Raw genomic sequence first — 18,304 nt, forward strand, 5'->3', positions numbered from 1 at the left:
AATTAACGAGAGGGATGAGCTATACAGGGAGCCAGAAATCCCTGATTTATATTTTAACAGGGTCAGTCTGACTTCTGGGTTTGGAATAGACTAGAAGGAGCAATAGTAGAATAAGGGGGAAAATCAGGAAGTTACTGCAATCGTGCAGGCAAGAGATGGTGGTAGGTGGCTTGGACCAGGGTGTTAGCAGTGGTGGTGGCAATACATTTGAATTTTAGCAGTAGTTTGGTTGTAAGACTAACTGAGTTTTCTGACATATTGGTTGTAGAATGAGAGAAGAATAGCAGAGACCAGGGTGGCTCTGGGATTTTGGCCTGAGCTATGTGAAAGATGAAATTGCTGATAACTAAGGTGGGGAAGAGTGGAAATAGACAGTTTGGAGAGGAAGCTCTAGAATCCACTTTTGAACATTATACTTGTGGAGTACCCATTAGACAGCCAAGTACAGATATCAACAAGGCAGTGGGATTTTACTAGTCTGCATCTGATAGTGGGGATACAGACTAGGGATATAAATTTGTGACGTAAAGTTGTGAGGCCAGAGAAGACCGTGAAGGGAGTGAGGCTGGATGGAAAAGAGAAGAAGACTGAACTCATTAGATACTTCATCTTCCACAGGTTAGTAAAGGAGGCAGAAAGAATGGCCTGTGTGTAAGCAAAGTGATGATAGGATTTTATTGACGAGATAGAAGCAATTGTATCAAAGGAAACTGAAAGGTTAATTAGGATAAGAACTACCAGTTGACCATTATGCTTAGCAGTATGGAAGTTATCCATGCCCTTGATGCACACAATTTTTGTAGAGTGGTAGGGGTAAATGCCTGACAGGGGTGTAAGAGAATAGGTAGAAAGCAACTGGAGACTGTGACTATAGAGACTAATCTGAGAAGTTTTCCTTTTAAGGGAAGGAGAATATGGGGCAGTGGCTGGAAGAGTATGTGGGGTCAAGTGAAGAATTTTTAAAAAATTTTTCTTTAATTTATTTTTGGCTGCATTGGGTCTTTGTTGCTGCGCACGGGCTTTCTCTAGTTGCAGCGAGTGGGGACTACTCTTCCTTGCGGTGTGTGGGTTTCTCATGGCGGTGGCTTCTCTTTTGGAGCATGGGCTCTAGGTGCACAGGCTTCAGTAGTTGCAGCACGTGGGCTCAGTAGTTGCGGCACATGGGCTCTAGGCTGTGGGCTTCAATAGTTGTGGCTCGTGGGCTCAGTAGTTGTGGCTTACTGGCTCTAGAGCACAGGCTCAGTAGTTGTGGTGCACGGGCTTAGTTGCTTCGCAGCATGTGGGATCTTCCTGGACCAGGGCTCAAACCCATGTCCCCTGCATTGGCAGGCAGATTCTTAACCACTGCACCACCAGGGAAGTCCTCAAGAATTTTTTAAGAAGCATATTTGTATGTTGACAAAAAAGTTCTTGTAGCAAAAGGAAAATGCATCGTGGAGGAAAAAGAGGGTAGAATTACTGGAGCAACATCTTTGAATAGACTAGAGGAGATGGAATCTAGTGAACAGGGGGAGGGCTGGTTCTTTACTAGGAGCACAGAAAATTCGCCTATGGTATTAGGAGGGAAGACAGAGAATATGGACATCAATTTAGTTAAGGGGGCAGATAGATATGGTGCTGGGAGCTTTTTTGGGTTTTTCTTAATTGGTTCATTTTCTCAATGAAATAGAAATAAAGTGATCAGATAGTTTGAGGAAAGAAGAGATGAAATAGTTGTTTTAGAAGGCCTGAAAATAAAGAATGGTTGCTAGGCAGCAGTAATAGTTGATGCCAGTAATCTAAAGTGAAACCATTGACATGGTGATGCTAGCAGGTTCTTGTTTTCTTTCGTTTTTTTTTTTTTTTCCCAGCCATATTCACTTTCATGGATGTAAGTACAGAATAGGCAGATTATTTGATTTAATTTGGACTGTGTTTTAGCTAGACAGGCGGGGGAGTGATTATAAAGACTGACCATGGAATTTAAGCTGGTTTAGGAGGGAAGAGAGGACCCAAGGTGGATAAAGGACAGTGAAAATGGTAGGATTGTAGGTCCGGGAAAGTTAAAGTTATGTACTAGACAGAGTGACCTGGAGATGGAAGGTGTGTGTGTGTGTGTGTGTGTGTGTGTGTGTGTGTGTGTGTGTGTGTGTGTGTGTGTGTGTGTGTGTTGGGAGGAGTGCTGGACATTTTGGAGGGATTTGCGGTGATTGGTGATTACAAAGCTTGGAGTGGGACCATGGCAGTGAGTGGGTAAGGCAGGGCTGAAGAGAGATCACTGGAGTCTCCAGAGAAAACCAAGGACTGAAAGGCTAGGATTTTGCAAGGATCATCTATGGGGATAGTAAAATCACCAAGGTTATGTTAGTAGTACTGGAGAGTGTGACAGTGTGACAGAAGCAGAATTTTTCATGGAATGAGGGCGATTAACCCTGGCTCGGGTTGTAGATGACTCCAACAAGGCAGAGTGGTGAGTGGAATAATCTGATGATATGTGATTCAAGTGGTAGAAGATTAGGTCGGAGAGGGGAAGATAACTACCTAGAAATGGCAGTGAGGAGAAAAGGGAAAATAAGATATGAAAAGGAAGGAATCGTCAAAGAAATACTTTAAGAAAATTTCCCAGAACTGAGGGATTTTGAGCTTCCAAATTGCAAGGGCCCACTGAATTGCAGCAGAGTGTTTAAATGCAGAGCCACACCAGAGCATCTCATATTGAATTTTCAGAATACTGGCAACAAACGCTATTCTAAAATCTTTAAGAAAGGAAAAAATATTGCAGTTAAAGGATCAAGAATCAGAAGGCGGAACTTCCCTGGTGGCGCAGTGGTTAAGAATCCGCCTGCCGATGCAGGGGACACGGGTTCAAGCCCTGGTCCGGGAAGATCCCACATGCCACGGAGGAACTAAGCCTGTGTGCCGCAACTACTGAGTCTGCGCTCTAGAGCCCGCGAGCCACAACTGCAGAGCCCATGTGCCACAACTACTGAAGCCCGACGTGCCTAGAGCCCATGCTCCGCAACAAGAGAAGCCACTGCAATGAGAAGCCTGCGCACCACAAGGAAGAGTAGCCCCTGCTCACTGCAACTAGAGAAAGCCCGTGCACAGCATTGAAGACCCAATGCAGCCAAAAATAAATAAATAAATTAAAAATAAGTAAATTAAAAAAAGAAAAAGAATCAGAATGGCTTTGGACTTCTCAACTGCAGTCCTGGGAACTGAAGACAGTGGAGCTATGCTTTCAAAATTCTCAACGGAAATGCTAGAATGCTACATGCCAACAACTATAGTTAGTTATGAAAGGAGAATAAAGACGCTTTGAGAGGTGTAAGGTTGCAAAATTTGTGTATTCCATATATCCTCTCCCAGGAAGGAGCTAGAGAATGGGAGCAAGGGAACAAATTAGTCAGGAAGATGTGGGTAACAGGCCAAGGACCCAACGTAAGAGTGACAATCGGAGCATCCCCAGGGTGACAATGAAGTGAGTCCCCAGGATGAAAGTTGTGCAGCGGGTCGAGCAGCAGAGTCCACATTGGAGCAGATCAGAAGGCTCTGTAAAAATGTCTGCAACAAGAGGGAATTGATAATATAACTGATGTATTTGAGGTATTCAGAGTGTTAGACAACTGTGGAAGAATTTAGGAATAAATTAGCAAGAAATCTAAACAAAAATTTTAAAAGATACCTATAACTGTAGTGAAAAAAATTTCAAAAGGAAATAGTATTTACTGAGTCCCAACAGTGTAAATCCTGACTATTGATCTAATAAAAATTAGGACTATATTGAGTACGTTGAGGGCATAGAATTGTGTATATTTGTGGAGTGGGGTTTTGGAAAGGAGAGCTAATTTATCATCTTCCATAGTGGGAAGTTGATAGAAAATACTAACACTAAAAGAAAAAAAAGTCAGGAAATAAGAGTATAAGAAGGTCATTTAGAGACTTGGAGGTAAATGCCGAAAGGAAGAGTAAAAGAGTTGAAAGTAGCTGTCCCTTGGGAGTTGGAAATGGTGGCTGAGGGTAGAGGAACTGTTCATTTTCTTAATACGCGTTGTAGAATTGTCTCTTTAAACTATGTATAAGAATAAGTTTGATTAAAAAAAACTAAGCCAGAAATAGTGTACAATATTTGTATATAAAATATAACATGAAAGTTGTATGATGAACTCATATTCTCTTCCCTACTACTGGGAAGAAACTATCACAGATTTGTCATATATTCTCAAGTATAGCTCATTTTCTATTCCCTGTTAGTTCTTCTCTTACCTTAACTAGAACAGACTTTTTATAACTTCTTTAACTGCCTGTATTTTCCCAACTGGGATCCCTACAAAGGCTTTTTATTTAAACATAATAGAGCATAAAAGGGTGTACGAAAGTATTCTGAATAGAATAACTCCTCCTCTCTCCCAACTTCTTTCTCTCTTCTTCAGAGCACAGAGCAGTCATGGAAGCTGCTTTTGTGTATGGGACCACGTACCAATTTGTCTTAACCACAGAAATTGCCCTTTTGGAAAGTATTGGGTATGTATAAGAAGCATAAGTTAACAATTTTAAGTTCACTTATTTCACATTACTTATTCAGCATTTCCATTATACTCCCACAATGTGGACTTACCTGAGGGGAATCGTAACCAGATGTGAATATATAAATGAAACCTGAAATCCTCTTCATTACTATTATCTGCTGTACTAAAATGAACTTAAATATACAGAAAGGATGTTAAACTAAGGTGAACGAAGGCAGTATGCATAAGCCACAAGATGTGATCCCTTGAGTGGCCACGTGTATTTTACGAATAGATCTGCCACAGTGATCAGATAGGTGATAAAATAACAGCTTTCATAACTAAGCTCCAGAGAGTCTTCCTGAGAGTTCCATAAGTTACTATACCAGAAAAATCTTAAATATATTTGAGTACAGTTTTGAACAGAATGTTTTACATGTTTAATTTTCTTGTTTCTAGTTTCTAGCTTGTTTTAATTTAATTGTTTAATTTTCTTGTTTCTAGTTTCTAGCTTACAATTTTAGGTAGAGACCTTCTTTGGACTGCTTTTGGCTGGGCAACCTAGGGTTAAAGTTTTTCTTCTGTTTAGTACATGGGGACACAAGGAATAATCAGTGCGTTTGAAGACTTCTAAGTTTGGCTTCAAAATGCTCTTCAGGAAAATGAATCCAAAGCAGGGCAAAATGGTGATTGTGTGACCTTTTTAAACCATGCAAGAGTTTTTTTGTTTGTTTGTTTTTTGCGGTATGCGGGCCTCTCACTGCTGTGGCCTCTCCCATTGCGGAGCACAGGCTCCGGATGCGCAGGCTCAGCGGCCATGGCTCACGGGCCCAGCCGCTCCGCGGCATGTGGGATCTTCCCGGACCGGGGCACGAACCCGTGTCTCCTGCATCGGCAGGTGGACTCTCAACCACTGTGCCACCAGGGAAGCCCCATGCAAGAGTTTTTAACGAGCCCTCCTGCTCACCTCTCAGAGAGTAGTGACTATTTGATACAGCACACACAATTAATTAAATCCCAGACATTTTACAACTTTGTAAACATGGAGGTTAGTACACAGAAAACTGATAAAGTGAAACAATTTTTTTTTTTTTTTTTTTTTTGGCGGGGAGTGGATAGGCAGAGAGTGAAGTGCTTGCAAAGAAAAGTTATGTTTTTATTGCTCTGTACGACATTAACCAGCATTCCTTTTTCTATCTTCTTATTGAACTGCCATTCTGCTGGTTCCCTCAGTGAGTTAAATAAAACTTCGATGCATGTTTGCTATTTGTATAAGAATTAATGTTTTTAACAATTTGAGAATCATGCTGATGGTACCCTAAAACTTTACGGTAAGTAGTCACTGAATCTCAAGATACTTACAGTGAGCAGTAGTGTAGCCAGCTACTTTGCTCCTCCCAATGTAGACTACCAATTTCCCATCTTGGAATGGGGGAACCTTGAGATTCTCAGTCCCATTATGATTCTGTGCTAGCCCCACACTTTCTCTGAGGGTTGTTTGTATTTTCTCTTGCATTACTAGCTTCTTTATTTTTCTGTTAATGAATAATTGCAAGTAACGGTGACGTGCTTAAAACATAGAGGTTTGGTTATTTATTGGCAAGGTATAAGTCCTCTCATTTGTTTTACAAATACTGTTCAGCAAGACAGACTATATATTGATGTTCTTGAAGGATTTATGCTTTCCCCCATTTTAAAAATGAGAATTTAAAAATGTACAGTTATTCTGTTTTTCATAAACTTTTGAGTACATGACATATTGGAGAAGTTTTCATTCTCATTTATTCATGGCTACAAAATGGTGAGGAGTCATATCTGGACCTGATGTGATAGGGAAGGACTGTGGATTCAGAATAATGTAGTCCTGGGACATCACTTCTGAGTGAAGTAGTTAGTGATGACTTCGAGTTGTCTCCTAATGGGGAAGAGGTGAACGTATCTTTTCTTTCATTTGTTCTTTTTATTTTTTTCTTTCCTTTGTTCATTCTTTCATTCAACAAATATTTATTGAATGCCTTCTATGTTCTAGGCACTATTCTAGTTGCTGGGGCTATAACATTGAATAATCTAGTATATTAATTGTTATATCATGTTGGGCCTGAGTATGTTTGAAATGTCAGTTAAGAAGGGTATATATGCTCTGTAATGGCCTATATGGGAAAAGAATCTAAAAAAGAGTGGATATATATATATGTATATATCTGATTCACTTTGCTATACACCTGAAACTAATACAACATTGTAAATACAACATTGTAAATACAACATTATAAAAAATACTCCAATAATTTTTTTTAAATGGTAAAAAAAAATAAAAAAAGAAGGGTATATGTGATAGGTAGAACAAGAGGTAGCGTGCTGTAGAGACACCAGTACTTTCTGCTACCTCCTCATATTCCCTTCTTAAAGAATCTGTGTATAGGCTAAGAAGGGTGTTACCCCTACCTCATACATATCACAGTCAGTTAAGTTGGAGGTGGCCATCTGACCTAGAGTCATGCAATCCATGGACTTACCTGAGCAGATAAGATACCTTTTTCTAGGAACTTGGAATTGGGCATGGAGAAGCTGGACTATACAGCATTTTGGCTCTCTTGCCCGCAGGAATGTTTTGCTCATGTAGAAGTAAAGCAGAGAGAGTGGGGAGGTAAAAAGTGTTGATGGCCAAATGTCCCTGAACTCTTGCTGTTCAGATCTATATACATTTATCCTGTGATCCAGTTACTTGAATTTTCCTTGTATTCTGTGAGATGCTCTTCTAAACTACCAGTAAATCCCCCTCACTCCCACCTTTTTGGTGTCTGTTACCTACAACCAAATGATCCCTGATTAAATAACTTTCCAACATTATTTTATTATTTCAGAGGTTATGATAGGTAGTCCACCTCAGCTGGGTCCTCTTGCTCTCAACACTTTCCTTTCAGCAATATGTGACTATTTACTATTCTTCCCAAAAAGTTATATACTTTGTTTGGGTCTTGGCTATATAGTTCCTTTTGTCTGAAATACCCATTAGTCTTATCTTCTTGGAGAAGTCATTCTCTCTTACTGTTTTCAGTCTCTATGATGATCTCCCTTCCCTTCCCTTCCCTTTCTTCTCTTTCCTGACTTAAGGCAGAATTAAATATTTCTTTGTTTCTCATAGCACTTTGTATATTCTAGCACTTATGAATCACATTTTCATTTTTTTACTAAATATATGTCCTTTAGCCTAAGTCCCTCAAGGATTTGAATCATCTTATTCATCTTATTCTCTTATATTTAGCATAGGGCCTAACAGTGTAGGCATTAAGTAATCTTTGAATGATCATTTCTTTAATCACTGAATCTATTAGAAATTACTTTGCAATTAAATTTGAAATCAGTGAATCTTGGAGCTCAGTTGAAGCATGCATCAAGAATTAAAATAATATTGTAAAAATAAAAATTTGCAGTATTTTGCCAAACTCTACTAATGCCATATGGAGATTTATAAAATGCTATTTTAATTTTGGCAAACCTTACTTACTCACTATAAGTTTATCTTTGAGTTCTCATATTGAAGGGAATGCCAGAACTCAAATTATAAGCCATATTTGCTGAGTTTTGTAATATTTCAGATACAAACTCACTAACTCCCACAAAGTGTCACATGGTTTCTATCTTAAGGTATGTTTTGGCTGAAGTTTATTCAAAACAGATTTGGGTTTAAATTAAACCTAGAAAATTCGTGTTACAAAGCTTTATTTATTTAGCACAGCTATAGAAAAGCTACTATACTTTAAAATAATCTCATTGTCCTCAAGGTGACAGTCTTTTATCTAAAAAAAAAGATTGTGTAGACCTGTCTCTAATTTAGAAGCTACCATATGAAAGAATTCAGGAAAAAAAAATGTTTATACAACTCAGAAATTTCTTATATCCTCTTTTTTGCTTAGGTCCGTTTTATTTTGTTACACTGTTTTAGGATTTTACCAAAACAGTAATTCAAAAGCATGGACAAAGAGATTTGTTATATCTTTCTGCATGGTAGAAGGATCACACGTTGAACTTCAAGTGGGTCTGTCCCTAATTTTTAATTTACAGCACTGAAGATATAGAATATGCACATCTCTATTTTTTTCATTGTAAACCAGTCTTGGACTTGACCCAGCAATGTAGGAGAACACTAATGGAACAGTCATTGACTACACTGAACATTCATCGTTTTATTAAAACAATGGAAGCACCTCTGCTGGTATGTGTCTTATTTAAGTATGTTAGATAATTCATATATAAGATTTATTGTTTTGATTCACAGATATGCATTTTACTTAGATGAGCTATATCTATTCCCCTTGGACATATTTATTTCATTTAGGCAGATTTAGGAGTAGTACCTTATTAAAGGTAGAATAGAAGATAGACTATGTATTCATAAAATGATATTTTAATGCCTTGAAGTGTTGTTGTTTTGAAAATGCCTTGAAGTGTTGTTGTTTTGAAATCCAATATAGCACTGTAATTATAATGGTAGTTGTAATGAACTGTGGAAATATTCGGTGGTAGTTATAAAGAACTGTGACCATTCTAAGATCATGAAGATTAATTACATCATGGGTTAAGAAAAGACCTCTTTTGTGAATGTTTTGATCCCTGTTTTAAAAGTTCCTAAATATTGGAACTATAACATTTCCAGTGCCCCACTTTCCTTACTGTCAGCCTGGAAGAATTTTAGACTCAGTAGGTGATCAGCAGACTTTTCTCTCTGAAAGTTCGAAGGGTTGTCCTGAGCATATGTAAAACCTTCAGTAGGCCTTCTCACTCACTATGTCCTTTTTAAATAAAAATTGTGCATATGTGCCATAAATAATCCAAACAGTGCAGCAAAGTATAAAGAATAAAAATTTTAAAAGCCACCAGTTCCCATCATTCAGAAATGAACTGTTAGATGCACACCAGTCATCTCTGCATCCATATAGATACATACAGATAGAGGGATGAATGGATTAATGGACATATATTACATGAGTTACTTTATAGTAAGAAACATTATATTTTATCTTATTTGAATTTAATAGAAGAGAAAGAAACTGATGTGAAACTAGAGGAATTATGGAACTTTTGAGAAATTGTTTCTTCATCAGAGGGCTTTTTAGGAAATATTGTCTTAAGTGTTGAAGTGATTATGAAAAACATTAAGAAATGAAAATCATTATTTAAAAAACTACATATTTGTATTTTAGCTAATATTGATTTACTCCTTGCTGTGAAAGATGAGAATACTAACTTCTTACATTTATTTCCATCTCAGCTCCTCTTATCCTCCAGATTTTAGTTTTGTGTTATTTTACATTGTAAAGGTTATAATATTTATATTGTGTTCTATAACCATAATTCCCACTTAAAAAAAAAGCCTTTCTTCCACATTTAAATAGATTCAGAGCTCACCAGTCCCAATTTTACTGGCTTCATTCCTGAGTTCTTTATTTTGGTCAGTTTTTATTTGGTTAGATTTTGGCTTCAAACAACTAAAAAAAAAAAGCAGTATGTAAATCTTTTTTCCTTTCCTTTCCCTGGGGGATGAGAGGGGACATTTATCTTATTTCCATGGGGAGATAGTCCTCTGAATTTGGTTTGATCTTCCATTTCACCACAAAGCCCAGGTCAGTTCCTTGTACAGTTCTTCACCATTTCTCTCCTCATTTCCTTTTCTTCCAATGTTAAGATATTAAGAATTCTCAGGATTTTATCTATTCACCAGTAGACATTATCTATAAACATTAATAAAAAATGGAAACTGGGATTCAGACTTCTGGTAAACTCTGGATGCATGATCACTGCAATTATATGCATTATTTTACTTCTAAGCATGGGAAAATAGATGCAGGTTGGAGTTTTTGTGTGTGTAGTTGTGTGTGTATATTTGTGTCTATTTTAAGTAGATACAAATGTGTTTAATTATTGTAGATATAAAAGCACAACTGCGTCTTATAATCATGATAGGGGCATGTCATTTTAAGTCTTGACAAGCTGAGAATAAATCTTAAGCATAGGAATTTTAAGTGATTTCTATCTTAAGTCAATTAAGTGAGATTCTGGCAGGCATGGAGTTACCCTAGATGCCTTCTTAAGATTCCCAGCAATGAAAACAGATGGGAAAATGGTACAATTATTGTGCTGTTGGCTAATACCAAGGACATTTTGGAATGCTGATGATCTTCTCTATGATCAGTTTATTCTGATAGAAAATTTGTATCTGAATACTAGGAAGAATCTTCAAGTGCAAATACCTGATAAAATATTTTAAAATAGATAAATTATTATATAATCATTTTCCTATGAATTTTTATTTATTCTTTGTTTGTGCATCTGAGAGAGCTCTGTCTCAGACAGATCCAAAACACTTGACTTAATTTAAGCCTATTCTTATATAGGTAATTAGAAGGATGCTATTATGGTTTATTCAGTTAGCTTCTATTATTTCTTGCAGGCTCACGTGGCAGTGTACAATATTATATAGCAAGGTGTTGGCTCCTGACATTATTGTCTCATATCTTTTTTTTTCATTGTGGCAAAAAATGCAATTTACCCTCTTCACAATTTTTACAAATATACAGTACAGTATTGTTCACTATATGCACGTTGTTGTACAACAGATCTCTATAACTTTTCCATCTTGAATGACTGAAACTCTGTATCCATTCAGAAACAACTCCCCTATTCTCTCCTCAGCCCTGGCAACCACCATTCTACTTTCTGCTTCTGTGAGTTTGGTTACTTTAGAGACCTCTTATAAATAGAATCATGCAGTATGTCTTTTTTTTTTTTTTTTTGCGGTACGTGGGCCTCTCACTGTTGTGGCCTCTCCCGTTGCGGAGCACAGGCTCCAGACATGCAGGCCCAGCGGCCATGGCTCACGGGCCCGGCCACTCCGTGGCATGTGGGATCTTCCCGGACCGGGGCACGAACCCGTGTCCCCTGCATTGGCAGGCGGACCCTCAACCACTGCGCCACCAGGGAAGCCCACAGTATGTCTTTTTATAATTAGCTCATTTCACTTAGCATGATGTCCTCAAGGTTCATCCATGTTGTAGCATTTGTTAGGATTTCCTTCTTTTTTAAGACCAAATAATATTCCATTGTGTGTGTGTGTGTGTGTGTGTGTGTGTGTGTACAGATGTATATGTATCAATATCACATTTTACTGATCCATTCATCCATTGATGGATGTTCTAAGTTGCTTATACATCTTGACTATTGTGAATAATGCTACAATGAACATGGGTGGGCAAATATCTCTTGGAGATCCTGTTTTCTTTTGGATATATACCCAGAAATAGGATTGCTGGATCATATGGTAGTTCTATTTTTGATTTTTTGAGGAATCTCTGTCCTGTTTTCCATAGTAGCTACACCATGTTACATTGCTGCCAGCAGTGTGCAAGAGTTCCATTTTTCTCTGCATCCTTGCTCATACTTGTTGTTTTCTGTTGTTTTTGTTATTTTTTTTAATATTAGCCATCCTAATGATTGAGAGGTGATATTTCATTGTTGTTTTGATTTGTGTTTCATTGATGATTAGTGATATGGAGCATCTTTTTATATGCTTTTTGGCCATTTGTATATCTTCTTTGGAGAAATATCTGTGTAAATCCTTTGCCTGTTTTTTAATTGGTTATTTTTATTATTGTTGTTAAGTTGTAGGAGTTCTTTAAATATTCTGGATATTAACCCCTTGTCTGATACATGATTTGCAATATTTTCTCCCATTTCATAGGTTACTTTTCCACTCTGTTTATTGTTCCCTTGGCTGTGCAGACATTTTTAAGTTTGATGTAGTTCCATTTGTTTGGTTTTGCTTTTGTTGCCTGTGCTTGTGGTGTCATTTTCAGGAAATCATTTCCATTCCAATGTTATGAAGATTTCCCTCTATGTTTTCTTCCAGGAGTTTTATACTTTCATTTTCTACATTTAGATCTCTAATTCATTTTGAGTTAATTTTTGTATGTGGTGTAAGATGAGGCTTCCTCTTGATTCTTTTGCATGTGGATATCTAGTTTTCCCAACACCATCTGTTGAAGAGACTATCCTTTCCCCATTATATAGCGTTAGTGCCCTTGTCAAAGATCAGTTGACCATATATGCAAGGGTTTATTTCTGGGCTCTCTATTTTGTTCCATTAGTCTATATGTCTGTCTTTATGCCAGCACTACACTGTTTTGGTTACTGTAGCTTTGTAATATGTTTTGAAATCAGGAAGTGTGAGGCCCCAGCTTTGTTCTTCTTTCTCAAGATTGTTTTGGTTATTTAAGGTCCCTTGAGATTCCATATGTATTTTAGGATGGCTTTTCTATTTCTGCAAAAAATGCCATTGGGATTTTGAGAGGGATTGAATTGAATCTCTAGATGACTGGGTAGTATGGGTAGTATTTTAATAATGTTATATCCAATCCAAGAACATGAACCTGAATGGGATGTCCTTCCATTTATTTTTGTCTTCTTTTCTTTCTTTCAGCAATGTTTTGTAGTTTTCAATGTATGTCTTTCACTTCCTTGGTTAAGCTTATTCCTAAGTATTTAATTCTTTTTGATGCTCTTATAAATGGGATTATTTTCTTAGTTTTCTTTTCATATTGTTCATTGTTAGTGTAAGAAACACAACTGATTTTTTTTTTTTTTTTTTTTTTTGCGGTACGCGGGCCTCTCACTGCTGTGGCCTCTCCCGTTGCAGAGCACAGGCTCCGGACGCGCAGGCTCCGTGGCCATGGCTCACGGGCCCAGCCGCTCCGCGGCATGTGGGATCTTCCCAGATCAGGGCACGAACCCGTGTCCCCTGCATCAACAGGCGGACTCTCAACCACTGCGCCACCAGGGAAGCCCCACAACTGATTTTTGAGGGTTGATTTTGTATCCTGCAACTTTGCTGAATTTATTCATTAGTTCTAATAGTATATTTGTGGAATCTTTAGGGTTTTCTACATATAAGACCATGTTATCTGTGAAGAGAGATAATTTTATTTCTACCTTTCCAATTCAAATGCTTATTTCTTTTTCTTGCCTAGTTGCTCTGGGTAGGACTTCCAGTACTATGTTGAATAGAAGTGGCAAGAGTGAACATCCTTGCCTTGTTCCTGATCTTAGAGGAAAAACATTCAGTTTTTCACCATTGAGTATGTTAGCTGTATGCTTTTCATATACCACATTTATTATGTTGATGTTCTCTTCCTAGTTTTTTAATGTTTTTATCATGAAAGAGTGTTGAATTATGTCAAATGCTTTTTCTGCATCAATTGAGATGATTATGTGATTTTTGACCATTGTTATTGTTAATGAGGTGTGTTACATTTATTGATTTTCATATGTTTTATTACATGTGTACATAATTATTTTACTGTGGTAAAAATATAATATCAAAATAGGGCAAAGATGCTACATACACCCACATAGAAAATTAGCTATTGATGGAAAATGTTTACATTTGAATAGCAATCAAAACTAAAATTTAGTTTTTTCCTCTATTTTCAATTTCTTTTTTTTTTGAATTTTCTTTAATTTATTTTTTTATACAGCATGTACTTATTAGTCATCCATTTTATACACATCGGTGTATACATGTCAATCCCAATCTCTCAATTCATCACACTACTACCACCACCAACCCCGCCCCCCGCTGTTTTCCCCTGTTGGTGTCCATAAGTTTGTTCTCTACATCCGTGTCTGTATTTCTGCCTTGCAAACCAGTGCATCTGTACCATTTTTCTAGGTTCCACATATATGTGTTAACATACGATATTTGTTTTTCTCTTTCTGACTTACTTCACTCTGTACGACAGTCTGTAGGTCCATCCACGTCTCTACAAATGACCCCATTTCATTCCTTTTTATGGCTGAGTAATATTCCATTCTATATATGTACCACATCTTCTTTATCCATTTGTCTATCAATGGACATTTAGGTTGCTTTCATGACCTGGCTATTGTAAATAATGCTGCAATGAACATTGGGGTGCATGTGTCTTTTTGAATTATGGTTTTCTCTGGGTATATGCCCAGTAGTGGGATTGCTGGGTCATATGGTAATTCTATTTGTAGTTTTTAAAGGAACCTCCATACTGTTCTCCATAGTGTCTGTATCAATTTACATTCCCACCAACAGTGCAAGAGGGTTCCCTTTTCACCACCCCCCCCCCAGCATTTGTCGTTTGTAGATATTCTGATGATGCGCATTCTAACTGGTGTGAGGTGATACCTCATTGTAGTTTTGATTTGCATTTCTCTAATAATTAGTGACGTTGAGTAGCTTTTCATGTGCTTCTTGGCCATCTGTATGTCCTCTTTGGAGAAACATCTATTTAGGTCTTCTGCCCATTTTTGGATTGGTTTTTTTTTAACATTGAGCTGCATGAGCTGTTTATATATTTTGGAGATTAATCCTTTGTCCACTGATTCGCTTGCAAATATTTTTTCCCGTTTTGAGGGTTGTCTTTTCATCTTGTTTGTAGTTTCCTTTGCTTTGCAAAAGCTTTTAAATTTCATTAGGTCCCATTTGTTTATTTTTGTTTTTATTTCCATTACTCTAGGAGGTGGATCAAAGAAGATCTTGCTGTGATTTATGTCAAAGAATGTTCCTCCTATGTTTTCCTCTAAAAGTTTTATAGTGTCCAGTTTTACATTTACATCTCTAATCTATTTTGAGTTTATTTTTGTGTATGGTGTTATGGAGTGTTCTAATTTCATTCTTTTTCATGTAGCTGTCCAGTTTTCCCAGCACCACTTATTGAAGAGGCTGTCTTTTCTCCATTGTATATCCTTGCCTCCTTTGTCATAGATTAGTTGACCGTAGGAGCATGGGTTTATCTTTGGGCTTTCTATCCTGTTCCATTGATCTAGATTTCTGTTTTTGTGTCACTTCCATATTACGTTTAATACTGTAGCTTTGTAGTATAGTCTGAAGTCAGGGAGTCTGATTCCTCCAGCTCCATTTTTTTCCCTCAAAACTGCTTTGGCTATTCGGGGTCTTTTGTGTCTCCATACAAATTTTAAGATTGTTTGTTCTAGTTCTGTAAAAAAAAAAAAAGGCCATTGGTAATTTGATAGGGATTGCATTGAATCTGTAGATTGCTTTGGGTAGTATAGTCATTTTCACAATACTGATTCTTCCAATCCAAGAATATGGTATATCTCTCCATCTGTTGGTATCATCTTTAATTTCTTTCAACAGTGTCTTATAGTTTTCTACATACAGGTCTTTTGTCTCCCTAGATAGGTTTATTCCTAGGTATTTTATTCTTTTTGTTGCAATAGTAAATGGGAGTGTTTCCTTAATTTCTCTTTCAGATTTTTCATTAGTGTATAGGAATGCCAGAGATTTCTGTGCATTAATTTTGTATCCTGCAACTCTACCAAATTCATTGATTAGCTCTAGTAGTTTTCTGGTGGCATCTTTAGGAATCTCTATGTATACAATTCTCTATGTATAGTATCATGTCATCTGCAAACGCTGACAGTTTTACTTCTTCTTTTACAATTTATATTCCTTTTATTTCTTTTTCTTCTCTGATTGCTGTGGCTAGGACTTCCAAAACTATGTTGAATAATAGTGGCAAGAGTGGACATCCTTGTCTTGTTCCTGATCTTAGAGGAAATGCTTTCAGTTTTTAACCATTGAGAATTATGTTTGCTGTGGGTTTGTCATATATGGCCTTCATTATGTTGAGGTCGGTTCCCTCTATGCCCACTTTCTGGAGAATTTTTATGATAAATGGGTGTTGAATTTTGTCAAAGGCTTTTTCTGCATCTATTGAGATGATCATATGGTTTTTATTCTTCAATTTGTTAATATGGTGTATCACATTGATTGGTTTGCATATATTGAAGAATGTTTGCATCCCTGGGGTAAATCCCACTTGATCATCGTGTATGATCCTTTTAATGTGTTGTTGGATTCTGTTTGCTAGTATTTCATTGAGGATTTTTGCATCTATAGTCATCAGTGATATTGGTCTGTAATTTTCATTTTTGGTAGTATCTTTGGTTTTCATATCAGGGTGATGGTGGCCTCGTAGAATGAGTTTGGGAGTGTTCCTTCCTCTGCAGTTTTTTGGAAGAGTTTGAGAAGGATGGGTGTTAGCTCTTCTCTAAATGTTTGATAGAATTCACCTGTGAAACCATCTGGTCCTGGGCTTTTGTTTGTTGGAAGATTTTTAATCACAGTTTCAAATTCAGTGCTTGTGATTGGTCTGTTCATATTTTCTATTTCTTCCTTGTTCAATCTTGGAAGGTTATACCTTTCTAAGAATTAGTCCATTTCTTCCAGGTTGTCCATTTTGTTGGCATATAGTTGCTTGTAGTAGTCTCTTAGGATGCTTTGTATTTCTGCAGTGTCTGTTGTAACTTCTCTTTTTTCATTTCCAATTTTATTGATTTGAGTCCTCTCCCTCTTTTTCTTGATGAGTCTGGCTAATGGTTTATCAATGTTGTTTATCTTCTCAAAGAACCAGCTTTTAGTTTTATTGATCTTTGCTATTGTTTTCTTTGTTTCTATTTCATTTATTTCTGCTCTGATTTTTACGATTTCCTTCCTTCTGCTAACTTTGGGTTTTGTTTGTTCTTCTTCCTCTAGCTCCTTTAGGTATAAGGATAGATTGTTTATGTGAGATTTTTCTTGTTTCTTGAGGTAGGTTTGTATAGCTATAAACTTCCCTTAGAACTGCTTTTGCTGCATCCCATAGGTTTTGGATTGTCGTGTTTTCATTATCATTTTTCTGTAGGTATTTTTTGATTTCCTCTTTGATTTCTTCAGTGATCTGTTGGATATTTAGTAATGTATTGTTTAGCCTCCATGTGTTTGTGTTTTTTACGTTTTCTTCCCTGTAATTGATTTCCAATCTCATAGTGTTGTGGTCAGAAAAGATGCTTGATATGATTTCAATTTTCTTAAATTTACTGAGGCTTGATTTGTGACCCAAGATGTGATCTGTCCTGGTGAATGTTCCATGCACACTCGAGAATAAAGTGTAATCTGCTGTTTTTGGATGGAATTTCCTATATATATCAATTAAATCTATCTGGTCTATTGTGTCATTTAAAGCTTGTGTTTCCTTATTAATTTTCTGTTTGCATGATCTGTCCATTGGTGTAAGTCAGGTGTTAAAGTCCCCCACTATTATTGTGTTACTGTCGATTTCCTCTTTTATAGCTGTTAGCAGTTGCCTTATGCATTGAGGTGCTCCTATGTTGGGTGCATATATATTTACAATTGTTATATCTTCTTCTTGGATTGATCCCTTGATCATTATGTAGTGTTCTTCTTTGTCTCTTGTAACATTCTTTATTTTAAAGTCTATTTTATCTGATATGAGTATTGCTACTCCAGCTTTCTTTTGATTACCATTTGCATGGAATATCTTTTTCCATCACCTCACTTTCAGTCTGAATTTGTCCCTAGGTCTGAGGTGGGTCTGTTGTAGACAGCATAAATATGGGTCTTGTTTTTGTGTCCATTCAGCAATCCTGTGTCTTTCGGTTGGAGCATTTAATCCCTTCACGTTTAAAGTAATTATTGATATGTATGTTCCTATGACCATTTCCTTAATTGTTTTGGGTTTGTTTTTGTAGGTCCTTTTCTTCTCTTGTGTTTCCCACTTAGAGGAGTTCCTTTAGCATTTGTTGTAGAGCTGGTTTGGTGGTGCTGAATTCTCTTAGCTTTTGCTTGTCTGTAAAGCTTTTGATTTCTCCATCGAATCTGAATGAGATCCTTGCCAGGTAGAGTAATCTTGGCTCTAGGTTCTTCCCTTTCATCACTTTAAGTATATCATTCCACTCCCTTCTGGCTTGTAGGGTTTCTGCTGAGAAAT

The 18,304-nt window shown here is 37.0% G+C and overlaps 1 protein-coding gene across 4 annotated transcripts in view; it reads left to right on the top strand.

Moving 5' to 3' along the window:
- The window catches only part of TXNDC16 (thioredoxin domain containing 16), a 111,917-nt gene that overhangs the window by 32,391 nt on the left and 61,222 nt on the right, over positions 1-18,304 (top strand). For all 4 annotated transcript variants that reach the window (XM_079913220.1, XM_079913223.1, XM_079913221.1 and 1 more), the window contains 2 exons: positions 4,413-4,503; positions 8,553-8,703. In XM_079913220.1, the coding sequence (XP_079769346.1) occupies positions 4,413-4,503; positions 8,553-8,703 (242 nt within the window). The remainder of the gene's footprint in view (positions 1-4,412; positions 4,504-8,552; positions 8,704-18,304) is intronic.

Source organism: Stenella coeruleoalba (genome assembly GCF_951394435.1).
Source record: "Stenella coeruleoalba genome assembly, chromosome: 2".
Taxonomy (NCBI): Eukaryota; Metazoa; Chordata; class Mammalia; order Artiodactyla; family Delphinidae; genus Stenella; species Stenella coeruleoalba.